This window comes from Apodemus sylvaticus, chromosome 2 (genome assembly GCF_947179515.1).
Source record: "Apodemus sylvaticus chromosome 2, mApoSyl1.1, whole genome shotgun sequence".
NCBI classification, from domain to species: Eukaryota; Metazoa; Chordata; class Mammalia; order Rodentia; family Muridae; genus Apodemus; species Apodemus sylvaticus.
In genome coordinates this window covers 56,977,519-56,995,289 of record NC_067473.1, presented here as the reverse complement: position 1 = coordinate 56,995,289, position 17,771 = coordinate 56,977,519, and the positions used below count along the sequence as shown (strand labels likewise).

Below are 17,771 nucleotides of genomic sequence, written 5' to 3'. Positions count from 1 at the left end.
ATGCACAGATCCACAGATGGGCGTATGTACACAGTTAGAGCTAAATCTAAGATAATTAGGAATGGAAGGCTTCGGAAGATGACAGTTATAACTAATGGCCGTGGTGATGGTAGTGTAGTTTCATGGGTGTTTACTTATTTCCAAACCCATAGGAATCTGTATATTAAATAATGTGCAGCTTTTTTATGTCAATCACACATGAAGTGTCATGGAAAAAGAGAAATCCTGGTGAGGGAATGCACTGGAGTTATCCTCAAGAGGCAGTAGGAACAGTTGTAAGGAATTTCACTTCTTTCTTTTTATCTGCATACTTCTGCCATCTCATTTCATGAAAATTAAATGAAATCCAGTACATGGCTTGGTGTGGCAATCAGATCAATGCATTTTTATTAGAATTTGCTTTATTTTTTTTAACATGGTCTCAGAGGGATTATAGAAGTGAAGCATCTGCCAAGGAACGACTTGTTGGCTGATGGGTAGTGTCCAGGAAGCCTGATTATTGACTGCTGTGGAGCAGTAGTGGGTGCCTGCCTGAGCTGTCCCTGTGCTCCCTCTGCATGCCAAGTGACTTACTAGACGGGACAGTTGGCTTAGGGCTGGATAGACCTCGTTAGCCCTTCTCGTTTTTCCAGAGGGTGCAAAGTTAAACATTTGAGGCCATCTTTCTTCAGAGGCAACTGATGTGGATTAGAGGTTCGTGTTTAACTAGTGAATCATAGGATTGCATTGTGCCTGATGATACAGATTTGATTCTTAAGAGGCTGCTTATCCTTTGTTGAAGGGGATTTAGAATTAGTTTTGCAGTGTGTGTTCCTTTGGAGAGGGTTTGTCCTGTTTTCTTAGACAGCTTCATTAGACCTATGGCTTTCAGCTGATGCCTTACTTTCCTCACTTGGTTGTCCTGGGTCCTTATGATGTACCACGTTGCTGCCCTGTCTCTGTGGAACATTGTGCCTTTGTGTAGTTGTGGTCTACAGTTTCTTTGTGCACACAATGACTTCACAGTGCATGTAATACGTGGGGCCAGTGTTAGGCCACAAATTTCTTTTTAGAAAAGTGTAGCTAATCAAGAAAAGATGATAGACAAACATTATTTTCATAAGTATTAGTTCTCAGTTTAGCCTACCCCTATTGCCAGATCAACTCATGCAGTGTTTATTGCTGTTCTATTTTGCTTGATTCAGGGTTTCATTATGTAGTCAGGCTAGTCTCATGTACCCTGTCCTCTTGCTTCTGCCTCTGTCTTCCACTTTTGGAATCACGGGCTTGGGCCACCACATCTGCCACCTGCACTCTAACTTTTAATTTATTATCCTTATTCTAAAGTTCTTTAAGTTACTCTTAAAATGTAACACTATGATTGAGACCTTTTAAAATGGAAAGGTCCAGAGTGGTCACCTCTTGTTGCTTATTGTTGATCTGTTTTCTTTTTTCCCCTTTCAATTCCTATCTAATTTCCAGTTACTTTTTTCCCCCCAAGAAGTCTGATAGTGGGTGTGAGCCAGTAGATTGGTTTTGGTTTAGCATAAAAATACACAGAGGTGGACCCAGTTTCAAGGATGCTCATAAGAGTATGTTTGGGGTCCATCTCTCTCAACTAGTGTAGGTGGGTGTGGTGTGGGGAGCTGGAATGTGGAGACTTTGTCAGCTGCAGGCCTGTTGGCTGGTCACATACCACTGGCCACCCAAGCACATGTTTCTTGACTCTTCAGGTATTTCTAGTGAAGGAGGTACAGAGGTGGGTCTCTATTCAGATGAAGTAGCAGATGGAAGGGAGAAACCTACTTGTCACAGACAGAAGGGGACAATGGAGCACACTACTCAGAAAAGGCAACTTCTTGCGGGAGGTCTTCACAGTAGCTCACAGGCTACTGTTTGTACATTGGGACTTGTTGCCACTTGATCATGAGATGCCAACAGCTTTAAGATGCATCTTGATTTCTTATGTGCATATTGTGTGTGATTAGATAGCTGAAGTTCAAGAAGACAAAGGAAGAGTTGGAGGAGAGGTGATAACAAAATGACAGCTTTCCCGAAGCCAAAGGCAGACTGGAGCCTGTAAATCGAAAGGCCTCTTATTACTCTATGCCGGATTGATGAGGAAAGATGCGCTCATAGATTTGTGACAATTTTTAAAATACAGAGAAAAATTCTGAGGGTAAGAAAATTGTGGAAGTTTCAAGATGGAAAAAATAGATAATTTATAAAGGAAACAGGATCTGGGTACTAGGCTTTGCCGCTGCATACCGGAAGCTGGATGATGCCTCAGCAAAAGGACTGAAATCCTGGTGTCCTGTGAGGAATTAGGAAATTTATTAATATAAACAGCTGGTAGGTAGAATCTGTGGAGATAAAGCGTACTGATTATTTTTACAGAGAAATTTGATGTAACAATTATTCATCAGGCATTTAATAGTCAAAAGAAAAGAAACAAAATTCACCATTCCTAAAGCAGTTCTGTTTCCCAGAGGTACAAAGTGAGCCACCTATGCACCTATATAGTTAACTTCCTCTCAACTGTCTAAATTATAAATAAGTCTCTAGAAATGATTCTATTTTTTAATGTATCTCAAATATATAATCAATGTAACATTTATGGGAGAGGTTTGTTATATTCTGTTCTTTCATGTCAAGTCTTTGGAATCTGGTGTATGATGTATATTCACTACATCTTAATTTGAACCATTCTGGACTCACTGGCCTTGCCAGAGGACTATATATATATATATATATATATATATATATATATATATATATATATATATATATATATATATATATGGCACCTGGCATGAAGAGGTCCCCACCCCAGCCTTGGGAGCAATGGGAGGAGGTGGAGCCTCTGAAGTGGGGGTACCTTTTGGTTGGCGGTCATGTCTGAGGTGGTAGAAAGCCTGTGATTTGAGGGGGGTACCAGTGGGTGGGACTAATGAGTGGTGCTCAAGGAGCTTAGTCCTGCAAGGTTGAATAAATTAGTCTCTGCATCCAGCTGTGTGGTGGGATAGGAGCAAAGCCACGAGGCAGGTCTTCCTTCAGTTAGTTACCCTCTGTCTCTCCCAAATGGAAAGTCTACCAGCACCCTCCAGCAAAGCACTAACAGTTCAGAAAGTCTCAGAGCACAGTAGTTCATCTTGGAAGATTAGTAAGAAAGGGATGAAAGCAGAGACCCCTTTCTAGGGGGAGAGAGAAGCACCTTATTCTTGACATTGAAGACAGACCCTTGAGGACCTATAGTGGAGAACATGTAGAAACTGTACATTTGAAAGCACTCAACTCTTAACAGAAGGATAGGTAGGGAAGGAAAATATCCAGTTTGCTGACACCTGCTGTGCCAGGCAGGACTGAGCAAGTCTAGTACCTGCATTTTTAAACTGTAGTGAAAACACTCTAGTGTTGAGGGTGAGGACCAGGGCAGAACAGCCGAGGGGCTTGTTGCTGTCAGGTGGGTGGCAGCCTGATGGAACCAGGAACCAGGGATCAGAAAAGGAGACAGCAGACAGTGCAGTGTAGAAGACAGCAGGTTATTTCAGTTATCGTGTTAGAGACTGTGGCTGAGCATTTCCCATGTAGAGACCAAGGCTGCTACATCATGTTGACCCCTGTGTGTGGAATGCACAGACAGACAGAAGCACGTGTGCTCATAAACACACACCAGCTATGTAGTATTTATACTGAATACAGTTAAGACACAGTAATTTGTTCCAATCTTAATAAAGATTAAAAATTAATGGGTTAGCAAAGCTACCAAACAAGGAAATAAGAGAAAAGGTAAAATCAAATGTTCTTAGAGCAAAACAAAAGCATCAGCCCAATGACCTCAGGAGCGTGGCAGTTTATAAACAGCAGTCATTAGCCTTTCTGTGTCTGTCACGTTAACTCAGTCTGTGAATCACAAGCTTAGGAGTCCAAAGAGGAATTGATTGAAAAAGGAGGGAGCGGGGTCTGTGCAGCTGTCCTTTCCTTATGGATGCTTGCTGTGAGCTGGCTGGAGGAGTGTATGATGCTTTGATCCTGAGTGTCTCCCACAGAGGATGGGCTCGGACTGTCCACCCATTCCACCTGCCAGCTCTGTGTCCGAGAGGCTCCTGCCGCTGGAGGACGAGAGGTGCGCTTCAGTTCAAGCTGGAGGTCTTTCAAACAGAAATGAAGGGAGGATTGATTCACTGTGGTCCCAAGAGTTAGTGGTGGCATGTTTCACATCGTACTTGCCCTGGCAAAAATGTATGTTCTGTGAAAAAAGAAGAAAAGTACAAACAATGGAAAAGGCAGATGTGTGTTTCATACACACAGTGTAGTTAGTGTCTCCGAGAGTTTAGTGTGCTCTTTATCAGAAGCCACCAGCGTTGTCCTAGATGCTGGTATTTCATTGTCATCTGCCCACTGTTCACACTGCCTGTCTGTGTTGCAGCCATGGGCTTGATGTCTGTGAGGACTGTGATAGAAAGTGCTATTCCCCAGAGATGGTCGCATTTGCCCTGGTTCCCTTTCCCCAGCAGCAGCACACACCCAGTGAGGAAGCCCCAGCAGGCAAGCCGCAAGGGGAGGGGCTTCATGCAGCAGGCAAGCTGCTTAAGAGAGCTAATGGAGAGGAGCAGGTTGTATGTTTCTTCTCACGCCTTCCATAGCACAGGACTTTAGAAGTCTTGATTCTGGGCAGTTTAATGCTGTCTTTATCTGCTTTGCAATTATCCCTGTATTTTGACCATTATGACAATCAGTGTACACTTTAGGATAAAATCATGATCATGGCTTAAGATGTCTGTAAATAAATACTCACTTCAGCTAGAAAAAGAAGTGACTCTGGGTCACTCTAGTACAGCAGTTCCCATGTCACCTTTTAATACAATTCCTTATGTTGTGGTGACCCCCAGCCATAAAATTATTTCATTGCTACTTCATAATTATGATTTTCTGCTGTTATGAATTGTAATTAAATATCTGATATGCAGGATATCTAATATGTGAACCCAAAGTCACGACCCACTGATTGAGAACCGCTGCTCTAATAGAAGACAGAAGGGCGTTGGGTTGTGATGGACCTTCATCTTGCATAGGAGCTTGGCTGTGAATGGTGAGGCAAGAGAGGCATGCAGGGGCTGGGTCCTGTGTTTGGTGACAATACCTTGTGCCCTAAGAGCTGAATACTTTGTAAATATAAATGCAGATATCGTGCTTCTCAGCACAGGAGATATTTGAATTTGAGAAGCTCCCAGGAGCTGCAGAGCAGGTGGCTCTTTCTTCCCAAGTGAAAACTGAAAGAGGAAGTTCAGGTAACATAATACATCTTGTATTATGGGAGGCAGTCATCTGGAAGGGAGGCATGGGAAGTGCTTAGAGGGTGGCCACAGAGAACTTCAGTTATAGGTGTCAGCATCTAGTTTGGGGCAGAGTTTCCTGTATTTTGTTTTTGTTTTTTGTTTTTTGGGGTTTTTTTTGTTTGTTTGTTTTGTTTTTTGTTTTTTGCATCATTTTGGAACTAAGTTGGCAAATATCCAACTTTGACAATCTTTTGTGCAAGTTAAAATAAAATCACTTAAAAAAAGAATATTCTTGTGAAAAGTAAGGTGTTCTAGTCAGCCTTCCATTGTACTCCAGGAGCCTGAGGCCACGGCTAGTGAGACTCACAGCTTTGGAGGTGCCAGCCCATGACCGGTTAGCCTTGTTGCTTTGGGAAGACATCACAGCATGATGGGATTGTGACCAATAAGAGCTCTTCACGAATCATCAACCAGGAAGGCAGAGAGAGGGAAGAAGCAGCATGTCTACTCCCCATTAGTGATCTCAGGGACCGTCACTAGGTTCTGCCTCTTGGAGTTTCTGCCAAATAGGATCAGACTGGAGACTTAAGCTTTTATACGGAGGGCCTTTGGAAGACATGTAAGATTCAATTTTAACAGAAAGAAACTTGGATTGTTCAAGTCAGAGTGCTGTTTGAAATAATACATCGAGACAGAGGGCCAGATAGATGTCTTCTTGGTTCCTCTAGAACCAGGTCTCAGTGCTGTTAATCAGTTGGTTTTTAAGACTTTCTCTGTCTCTGACTCTGTTTCTCTCTGTCTGTCTTTGACTCTTCTCAGTTCCCCCCTTCTCTCTCTCTCTCTCTCTCTCTCTCTCTCTCTCTCTCTCTCTCTCTCACGCACGCACGCACACACACTCTCACTGTAACTTTTGGTTTGATACAGTTTCTTCTTTCATTCGAAGCATGACCGTCTGCTCAGGGTTGTCATGAAAATTGAAAGGCTCGTACCTGCCAAGTATGATCTGTACCAACACAAGCTAAGTGGGGTAAAATGCCACGTCTGTCTGTCACACATGCAGGTATTGTGTATGAACTTAGCAGAGCTAAATTAATGTGCACTCATCTACATGTATGCATTTTGGAATATTAATCTATTCATATTTTCTTCCAGAATCTGAAATGCTTTGAGTTGAACACTAAGCTTGCTGTATAATATTTTATTAGTAAAGTTTTATAAATGGAAAATTGTGTGCTTGTTCTGTCATTATTTTTAATAGTCTAATAATTAGTTCATTGAACTACCTAGCTCAGCTTTTCTGTCTAGAAGTGGATGGTAAACAGAATTTTCAGTGCTAGTTCAGCATGTTCAAACAAAATATGATACATTAAAATGAAATTTATCCTTACTATTAAAAGTGACCTGTGGGGTTGCTGTCATGTGTTTCTGTGCTTCAGATTTTGGAGTCAGCCACATTGCAGTGTTTTGTAGATCTTGTCTGTGTGTAATGGTCGGAGTTCAATTTTAGATAAGTCATTCAGTCATTTTATCTCTAACAATTGCATTTTTCCACTTATTCTCACCCATTATCTGAGGATCTTATCTACTTTCTCCAGAAGTAGAATGGCTTTATATATTAAATTATAAAGTAATTTGCTAAGCTGGAGTTGTCTACCTGTATAACAAGGCTGACTATTTGGGAATGACCAAATGATCAAGATTCAGTGGTATCAAGAGTCAGACCACACTGGCTAAGCAGTGACATATAGTTGATGTTGGGAAAAACACATAAAAGAGTGTGTCTTAAAGTAACTCTGAACCATGGGGAGGTGCTACAACACAAATTAATTTCAGTTGGGAGCTTGTGTGCACCTCTTCTCCCCCTAACCTAGGATCTCTGCTTGGTAGGCCACTGAGGTCTGTTCCAACCTTGTCTAGTTCTTGTTTTGAGCAAGGTCTCTCTAAACAAAGCCTGGCTTTGAACTTTTATTCTGTGACCCAAGCAAGGCCGTGGGCTTTACTCTTGAGCCTCTATATCTCAGTGGCTGGGATTACAGGTGCATACCCAGGCTCCGGGAGGTAGATAGCTTTTCAGGGTGTTTAAGAAACATGGCTTTGTAAATCGGGCCATGTGTTTCTTTTCTCTGTTGTATTCCTTGAGTTTTTCTTTTGTTCAAAGTGGAGGGAGTAATGCCTCTTTCATGGTGCATCAATGATGTATAAAACGTGCCTGCCACTTCCTTGACACCTTTAACTTCTACAGAAGGCAGTAAAGCTGGCGATTTTTACCCTAGTACCGTGTTATAGAGAACTGCATTTTATACCAAATGTGTGAGTTGAATGTAATGAGTAATTTTTTGGTCTTATTTAAAATGGACATTCAATAATATTCATTATAAGAGATTTGGCTGGTGTTTAGAAACTCATTTTGCTGCTATATCTTAAGTCTCTCACCTGATTGAGAATCTGCAAAGGAAAGAGCTCAGTTGCTGGGGCTTGAGGTGTGGGTAGCACCAACTGGTATTTGTTTCATTAAGCTCAGGCGAGCTATCCAATTACTTAATGCAAATAGGAAAAGTTTACACTAAACTCCTACTTCTTTGCTGAAAACTCTAGAGAATTCAAATGAGGAGAGATATGTATTTAAAAGAAGGAAATTTAAATGAAACTTAAATCAGGGGCTTAATGTAGAATAATATTAGACCAGGAGATCTGAAGTAATAAGTGAGAAATGCCAGTAAATAAAGGGGGCTGTGTTTGCTCAGATGCTTGTTCTGTTTAGTTTTGTTTTGAGATAATTCTTAAATCATCAGAGACTCAAGTTATAAAGAAAGCCCCATTTTATCCCACAAATGGGTGGTAACTGCTGCCTTGCCTTGCCAACGCGGACTTGACTCTTCTGAGAGTTTGTGGCAGGACAGTGCTTCTGACCTTACAGATCCACCTGTGCCTTGGTGTTCTGAGAGGTTCAGTTGGGTTTCTCCCTGGGGAGGGGGTGGGCAGAGAAGAGGTTGTGGGACAACCACCTTTCTAGTGCGTGTGTGTGTGTGTGTGTGTGTGTGTGTGTGTGTGTGTATGTGTGTATGTGTGTGTATGTGTGTTGCGTGGTGGTGGGGAGGTGATAGGAGACAAGGGGACTAGAGAAGATGTTCCTCAGAGAAGTGGGAGCTTCTAGACACATTAGTAGCTTTCCTTTGTAAAGGGTTGTACTTTGTGGCGTGATTTAAATATGAAAGAGGACATTCCTGAGGAAGGAAAGGGTGTCAATGAAAGGTGTTGGTGGGAGGTTTTAAGAAAGGGCCCACAGAAACTAAACTCTCCCAATATGGTGCCATCACTTCTAAAGGTATACCATTTATCTGAAATTCCACCTTTTAAAATAATTTGAAATAATATAGTCTTTTTAGAGGTGATTTTAAACTTGTGTGACATTCTGAAGGCTGTCACGAAACTGCAACTGAAGGACATTGTTTCTCAGTGGTTGTCAGCCCCTCCATGGTCCCTTTGCCTCAGCAGCCTTCCTTCCCGCCATCCCTGTGGCACTCTAGCAAACTCATTCCAAAAATACTGTAAATAAAAAGTTATCATTTATAATTAAGCTCATGAGGTAGACTGTGCTTCCACTCCATTCTCAGGCTTTGGAGCGCTCTTTCACGCAGTGACTGTTGACTGACTGGTGAATTTACATTTACTTTTTACCTCTTGCTGCATGCTAGAACTCTCAGAATCTTAGAAGAAATTATCCACTAAATGAAAATTGTAATTTCATAATATTTAGAGCGAATACCTCTCTTTCATTTATCCCCTTTAAGATAAATTGAGAATAATATACTAAGACATGCAGTGGAGAATAATATATTAAGGCATGGTGTTTGCAAGCACTTACCTGTATGGAATCCCCTTGACTTTGTTTTTAATTTTTTAATTTTTTTAATTTATTTTCTATATTCTTTGTTTACATTCTAAAAGCTTTTCCCTTCCCAGTCCTCCCCCCCCCCCCCCATATGTCCCATAAGTCCTCTTCTCTCCATCTCCCTTTTCTCTGTCCTGGTACTCCCCTACAATGCTGGATCAAGCCTTTCTAGGATCAGGGCCCTCTTCTTCCTTTTTCATGGGAATCATTTGATACGCTAATTGTATCTTCAGTGTTCAGAGCTTCAGGGCTAATTAATATCCACTTATCAATGATGCATTCCATGTGTATTCTTTTGTGATTGCGTTACCTCGCTTAGGATGATATTTTCTAGTTCCATCCATTTGCCTAAAAAAATTCATGAATTCATTGTTTTTAATTGCTGAATAGTACTCCATTGTGTATATTTACCACATTTTCTGTATCTGTTCCTCCATTGAGGGATATATGGGTTCTTTCCAGCTTCTGGCTATTATAAATAAGGCTGCTATGAACATAGTGGAGCATGTGTCCTTATTGCATGCTGGGTAATCCTCTGGGTATATGCCCAGGAGAGGTATAGCAGGGTCCTCCGGAAGTGTCATGTCCAGTTTTCTTAGGAACCGCCAGACTGATTTCCAGAGTGGTTGTACCATCTTACAATCCCACCAGCAGTGGAGGGGTGTTCCTCTTTCTCCATATCCTCGCCAACACCTGCTGTCTCCTGAGTTTTTAACCTTAGCCATTCTGACTGGAGTGAGGTGAAATCTCAGGGTTGTTTTGATCTACATTTCCCTAAGGGCTAATGATGTTGAACATTTCTTAAGGTGCTTCTCGGCCATCCGAATTTCTTTAGGCGAAAATTCTTTGTTTAGGTCTGTACCCCATTTTTTAATAGGGTTATTTGGTTCCCTGGGGTCTAACTTCTTGAGTTCTTTGTATATCTTGGATATTAGCCCTCTATCGGATGTAGGGTTGGTGAAGTTCTTTTCTCAATTTGTTGGTTGCCATTTTGTCCTTTTGACGGTGTCCTAAACATAATAAAAGCAATATACAGCAAACCAGTAGCCAGCATCAAACTAAATGGAGAGAAACTTGAAGCAATCCCACTAAAATCAGGGACTAGACAAGGCTGCCCTCTCTCTCCCTATCTTTTCAATATAGTACTTGAAGTTCTAGCTAGAGCAATTAGACAACATAAGGAGGTCAAAGGGATACAAATTGGAAAGGAAGAAGTAAAATTATTACTATTTGCAAATGACATGATAGTATACTTAAGTGACCCAAAAAACTCCACCAGAGAACTTCTACAGCTGATAAACAACTTCAGCAAAGTGGCAGGTTATAAAATCAACTCAAGCAAATCAGTTGCCTTCCTATACTCAAAGGATAAGCAGGCTGAGAAAGAAGTTAGGGAAATGACACCCTTCACAATAGCCACAAACAATATAAAGTATCTTGCTGTGACTCTAACCAAACAAGTGAAAGATCTATATGACAAGAACTTCAGGCCTCTGAAGAAGGAAATTGAAGAAGACCTCAGAAAATGGAAAAATCTGCCATGCTTGTGGATTGGCAGGATTAATATAGTTAAAATGGCCATCTTGCCAAAAGCAATATACAGATTCAATGCAATCCCCATCAAAATCCCAACTCAGTTCTTCACAGAGTTAGAAAAAGCAATTCTCAAATTTATCTGGAATAACAAAAAACCCAGGATAGCTAAAACTATTCTCAACAGTAAAAGAACCTCTGGGGGTATTAATATCCCAGACCTCAAGCAATACTACAGAGCAATAGTGTTAAAAACTGCATGGTATTGGCACAGGGACAAGCAAGTGGACCAATGGAATAGAATTGAAGACCCAGAAATGAATCCACACACCTATGGTCACTTGATCTTCGACAAGGGAGCTGTAACATCCAGTGGAAAAAAGATAGCCTTTTCAACAAATGGTGCTGGCTCAACTGGAGGTCAGCATGCAGAATAATGTAAATTGATCCATTCTTATCTCCTTGTACTAAACTCTACTCCAAGTGGATCAAGGACCTCTACATAAAACCAGACACGCTGAAACTAATAGAAAAGAAACTGGGGAAACCCCTTGAGGACATGGGCACAGGGGAAAAGTTCCTGAACAGAACACCAATAGCTTATGCTCTAAGATCAAGAATTGACAAATGGGATCTCATAAAATTACAAAGTGTCTGTAAGGAAGGCAAAGTACCCCTTCGACTTTAAAGCCAAGAAAATGGATCTCTGTTAGATGACACCACCGAATGTTCATAGACCATGAGGAGGGGCTCTGGGGCCCACCGCCAGCTGCCCTAAGTGTATAAAGCTGGCTTTCCTAAGCACTCGCTGCACAGCATACACATTCCCTGTGCAGTTCTCATTGTAAGGAGAAGGGAATGTAAGATATTTATTAGGAAAGAAAAGTGATTGTTTCTTGTAGTTAGTTTGTAGCAGTCTGTCTTGGATCTGTAAGAGTCAGAGTTGGCTGCTGCTGGTCCCAGGTGTTGGCCCCTTCTCTGCAGGTCATCTCACTTAGTCTGGAAGGCCATGCACATGCTGAGTGCAGTGTGGTGGGGCCTCTCAGTGCAGCTTGTTTTCTCAGCTGTTTCTTTGATCACCAAGTCCTTTGTTTTTTTTTGTAGCTTTTGATCCATTTATGTCTGTGGTGGGATGTGCCAGCCATTCATCCATCACACATATATTTAACAAATGTTTGAGCATCTACTGTGAATCAGACAGCTGTAAGTACTGAGGATATAACAGCTACAGAAATAGATAGACCAAGCCCTTCCCATTTTTGAACTTACAGGAAAGTTAGGATGAAGCCTGTGAAAAAGCAGGACTCCCCAGCCACAAACCCTTTGATCTACAATCTATCCTGCCTGCAAGATGTGAACTTGTGGGAGTGGCCAATCAGTGAATGACTGGTCTAAGTTGAGATACATTTCACTAAAGGGAAGCCAATGCCCAACACTGTCTTTATAACTGGGAAAAAGGAGGCTCAGAGACCTATGTTAGGAAAAAGACATCAATAAAGTGATTCCTAGTGATAGTCTGCTATACTCAGATCAGTGCCTAGCCCAGTCTTTATCAGAGAGGCGTCCTCTGGCAGCTGATGAGAGCAGATGCAGAGGCCCACAGCAAAACATAAGGTGGACAACATACCAAATTGGAGATCTCCATCAGGTCACTCCTCTTGGAACTTGGGGAACCCCAAGGAAGAAGGGGAGGAGAATTATAGAAGCCAGAGCAGTTGAGGACCCCAGGAGATCACAGCCCACAGAATCAACTAAGCAGGGCTCATAGGGGCTCACAGAGACTGAAGTGGCTATCCACAAATATGTTGTGGTTGTTAGCTTGGTCTTTATGTGAGACTCCTAACAATGGGTGCCAAGTTGTCCCTGACTCTTCTGCCTTCTCTTGGGAACCTTTTCCATTACTGGGCTTCCTTGCCTGGCCCTGATATGAGGGTTTGTGTATGGTCTAACTGTAACTTGTGCTGTGCTTGGTTGACATCCCTAGGAAGTCTACTCCTTTCTTGAGGGAAACAGAAGTGGAACTGTGGATTTGGGGGGGAGAAGGGGTAACTAGTAGAAGTGTAGGGAGGGGAACTGTGGTCAGGATGTATTGTATGAGAGAATACTAACTCCAACAGCAAACACAAAGAAAAAAGAAAGAGCAGGACACCATAGTCAGCAGGTAAGTTTTTGATTCTAGAAGTTCTTGAAGAGAATCTAAAGAATGAAGCAAGATTTCCACTTGGGAAAAAAAAGGGAGAGGGGGGCTAGGGGGAGGGTTGTGACAACACCAGAGGCCAAATCTGCCACGTGCACATAGGTTTTCTTTATATCAGAGCATTCTGCTTCCATGTGTCCCGACCCCACATTACTATTATACTTTGAGTTACTGACATTTGTCACACTGTGCTAAATGCTTTGTTTATGTTCAAGGTAGGCATTCACATCAGTCCACATAGCAGAGCTTAGGGCAGTGAACTGCTGCTACAGTGCCTGGGCTTGGGCCCCAAGACCTCACCCAGTGCTTGTTTGTCTTCATATACTGCAAGGTGATAGGCTTCATTTCTATAAAAGTTGAAGACTTTTATATGCTAATATGTTTGAGTCTTTGCTTTCATTTCCAGTAGTTTTTGTTCCTCTGGGTTAAACAGTTATATCTTCATTAGTAATTAAACTTGTGTTGCATATGAGTATATCCAACTAGAAAAATATTTTTATTAAAATTGGCTACATTAAACGGAATGATAAAATGTAGTTGTGTAGATTCATAGTCTATGTTCATGAATGAACGTCATTTTTTAATATAAAGTACATGGATGTATTTGTGCACCTGTGAAATGCCTAGCCCACTTCTGGCATGTAGCATGTGATCCCTAAGTGATAATAAATAATGCTGTTATTTATTTTAGTTGTCATTTAACATGCTAAACAGGCAACTTTTAAAAACGTGGCAGTGTTCCGTTTAAAGTGGTTCAGATGCATAGTTTTGTAATCTGGCTCAACAACCTTAGCAGTTATCAGTGTCCTCATGTGGACCACTCCATTTTGGTGTTACTTACCTTTGATATATCTCCAGGGTGTATTTGTGTATTGAGCTGTGGCTTTCCAGTTGCAGAATGCATCAGAATCACCTGGGGGCAGGGACAGCACTAAAAGGCGTTTTGGTATCTAGGCATCATGGTTTCGGATGCCTAGATTCCAGTTTTGCATTCCAGAAACTCCTTAGATGCTCCTGCTGCTGTTGGTCCTCACTCTGAGTGCCTGGTCTGGGAGACAGCAGGGTCTGAAATTATTATCATCTGTGAGAGAGTCAGCCACTGATGCTATGCTGTTGGGTTTATTAAATATTTCAGAGACTTTTGAATAATCTTATTTATTTCTGTTTTTTTTTTCTTTTTCAAGAAACAACTTATATGTGTTTACCATCTAGGGAAAAGGCATAATATTGGAATATATTTTATGAGATAATTTTATCTGTTATAACTTAATTCTAAGAATGCCAGGGTATCAGGATGGTGTGATGGTTTAAAATAGCAACAAGAATTTTATATTCTCTACTTCTTCTTAAGGGTCCTTTTGATAGGCTTGCACCAAGTAAAATTTAGCACTCTTCATTCACACTCAGAAAATTTCACTCAGAATGATACCAACATAACAATTTTACCTCCTTTTAAAGCGTAACTTGCATCTTTGGGATATAGAAGTGTTATTCTTTCAAAAGAGAAAAGGCAATCAGAAAATCTTTGTCCACGAGATTAGACTGAAATGATCTTTCATTCAGTGCTTCTGAGTGCCTTTCTGTGCAAGGCATTATGGCAAAATCCAGAGCCAAAGTCATTTATCATTATCATATACAATGAGGGTGTTTTAGTAGATTGTAACTTAATATGGATCTAATTGTGTGACGAGGCTGTGGATCACCTTAATGCAATTGTAGGCTTCATTAATAGAATTAGTAGTGTGCAGATCCTGGCACTGCCACTGCTGTCTTCTTGTTTCTCTACAACATGTCTGGAAAGGATGGTAAGGTGGCCATCGGAGTTAGGTAGGTGGGGGTAGTCATTCAGCAGCCTAGAGCCTGCTATTAAAGGCTTATTTTGCATATGTTGGAAGATGGATTGATACACTGGTTGGAGAGACTTTTTTGTGTTTTTTGCTAACCTCTGCTTTAGTGTAGGGTTAAGAAACCTGGAATCTCGACACCTTGTACTCTACTGTGTCGTCGATGCCTGACTCATGTCACTAAATAAATGACTCACTTTTGAGAGGGAGATGATGCTAAGCCTTCTGTCTGTTTCTCACAAGGTGGCTTGATGAACTTTGTGTGTGTGTGCATGTGCATGGAGAGACCAGTATCTAACTTAGCAGTAGCTTTCAGGAGGGCTTTCTACCTTGGTTTTTGAGACTGAGTCTGGGACCTAGGACTTGCTAGTGGCTTAGGCCAACCAGCTGGCTGGCAGGCCAGAGGTCTTCCTGTCTGTTTCTAAAGTACAGGATTACAGACACATCCTACCACCATGTGCTTTTGTGTGGGTGCTGAAGACAGGCTCAAGTCCTCACACTTGTGGGGCAAGATCTTTACTTATTGAGATCTCCCAGTGATCAGATTTTTATGTGAGAAGCTTTCAGTTTTACCTGAGAACTTTGTTAAATTTGGACACTTTGTCAGCTGGGTCAATACCTTCTCTTAGAATTCTGATGTTTTAAATGTGTGGGTGGAAGCTGCAGATGATTACTGTAATATAAACTTTTGCTTGATTATGGGCCAATATGATTTCAGACTGAATTTATGGCTATATGTTTCTGCTTTTTTATTCAGGTTTCTTTATTTAACATAAAGTTATGTTAACCAGCAAAGTATTTTTTCTATCTCCGTTATTAAATAAACTAAAAATGATTTGTTGTTAAAATATTGTAAAAGAAAGTATTATTACCTTTTTTGTCTTTTCAGCCTTAAGCAAGCAAGGGACCTAGAAAGAGAGAGGGCTGTAGCCAATGAGCAGCTGACCCGAGCCATCCTTCGGGAAAGGATATCCAGTGAGGAGGAGCGCACGAAGGCAAAGCATCTGGTGAGTCTCATCCTGGGCGTCGCTGAGGTTGGGAAGCTAAGCCCTGTGTTCCAGCCTTTAGGGTCGACAACAGTAATGGTCTCTCGGCCAGGTTTTCTTGAGTTTTATCTATTACACGTAGCTGATGAAGGCTGATCACCTGGGATGTGAGGTAGGTTACTTTTCCAGCACTGAAGCATCGAAGGCACACGTGGCACCTGGGGAGATGCTGCTCGCTCGTTTTTCCTTCCTTGAATTTATTGTGTCTGCTGCACTGGCGTGGGCCTGGCCTCCTTCCTCTTCCTGCTGCCACTTTCAGAAGCTTCCCTGGGAAGTTCCTGAAAGGTGAGCTGAACTTTTATCACCACTCTCTAGACCTTACAAAGAAAAAGAGGTCTGGCTTGGAGAAGCCTTTTAAAAGACAACAAGAAGTTTTTTTCAGTAAAATAATTTTTAATTTTAAAGACTATATACATACTTTAAAAAATAATTAACAAAATTTTAAAAGTCACTCACCCATACATCTTTTCCTGACGTGATCATGGTTTACACTAGAGTGTGTTTCCCTATAACTTTTTTTTAAGGTTTCCTATATATAATTTTGAATTTGAATGAATGATGGATGTATGCAAATCTATTGGTAGTTTACAGAACACTTTTCTGAAATGTATTTTCTCATGATGTTTAGTATCCTCTGTACCCTTACCATTTATTAAACACAGTTTCCATTGGCAGCTAAAACTGCATCTCTTCTGGTTTACGACTCTAGCATAGACTGCTCAGTCTCTACTTTTCTTCCTAGAAATGCAGATGAAATTGTTCAGGGCCTTTAGTCCTTGCTAGAGCACACTACGACACCAGTGAGGTGGAACACAAGGCCTTATATGGAGGGCTTTGGATTTCAAAAATTCTTACCCTGTATGTAACTGAGAACTGCTAAACCTAGATGAGAGAAAGACCTACTTTTCCTCACTCCTTTAGTGGCTTTCTGTCTGTCTAGACTGTCTGTCTGTCTGTCTAAGCTTTGTACTTTCCTCACATATTAATATTAGGATGACTGACAGTTTGTTCTTTCCTTTTCTTTTTTAATGACTGACTTTAGTACTTATCCATGATGGGGTACAGTGTGATAGGTTAGCCCATGCATACAGCATGTCTGATCATATTAACAAAGTGTATGCTGAGAAGCTTAGAATTCTCTGCTGGTCCTTTGTGAACTACATAAGAAACTGCTAACAGCTTTTTCTTTTCTTTCTTTTTTTCTATTTCTTTTTTTTTTAAACCTTTTATTCCTTTATTCGAAAAGTGAACCTATGACCAGGTGCAAAGAGAGGAATGAAAGCGAAGTCAGTTTAGAAAACTCTTTCTTAGTGACCAGTCTGAGGTCCCAGGCTGAGTGGTTGCCAGAGTGGACGTGGTAGACCAGGAGGGAACACGCTCCAGTGTCAGCACGCTGGGCATCAGGCATCCGCATGGAGTGGCACTCAGGGAAGGTGAGTCAGAAGGGAAGCCAGTCAGTTTGAAGGAGAAACAAAGGAATGAGCAGCTCCCTTGATTCTGTCTGCTATCGATTGACCTGAAGCATGTCTCCAGGAAGTAGAGAAAGGGTCAGGCCACTTGACTGAGGGGTCATTTCAATCACAGTAGAGTCTCACAATCTGGAGGCTGAAGACAAGGAGAGGACAAGGTTAACAGTGCTCATGTTTTAGGAAGGCACTGGGGCATTTCTGGTGAGCATTTTCCTGTCCCCCTTCTTGGTCCTCTGTACCTTATACCTTGGAACACTCTTCTCTTGATGACTTTTTACCTGAATGGACGTACTGCCTTGTTTGCCTAGTTTTAGAATTAATGAAAAGACTCTACATACATACGATGAGGCATGAACGATTTCACAGAAACTGTGAAAACTTGATCCTGTAGAAGCCAGTGGCAGCTCACATGTGTGAAGTGGTTTGGATGGGATAGTATGTTCAGCCTTTCGTTTGTCTTAATAACCTGCGTATTGTACCTGTCTTCATGTTTGCTTAACTACTCATGCATAAGATATGGAAGTGTATGTTC

The 17,771-nt window shown here is 41.4% G+C and overlaps 1 protein-coding gene across 2 annotated transcripts in view; it reads left to right on the top strand.

Moving 5' to 3' along the window:
* Chchd3 (coiled-coil-helix-coiled-coil-helix domain containing 3) overlaps positions 1 to 17,771 on the top strand; it is a 257,801-nt gene that overhangs the window by 76,356 nt on the left and 163,674 nt on the right. For both annotated transcript variants that reach the window (XM_052173400.1, XM_052173401.1), the window contains exon 4: positions 15,614 to 15,731. In XM_052173400.1, coding sequence (XP_052029360.1) covers positions 15,614 to 15,731 — 118 coding nt within the window. The remainder of the gene's footprint in view (positions 1 to 15,613; positions 15,732 to 17,771) is intronic.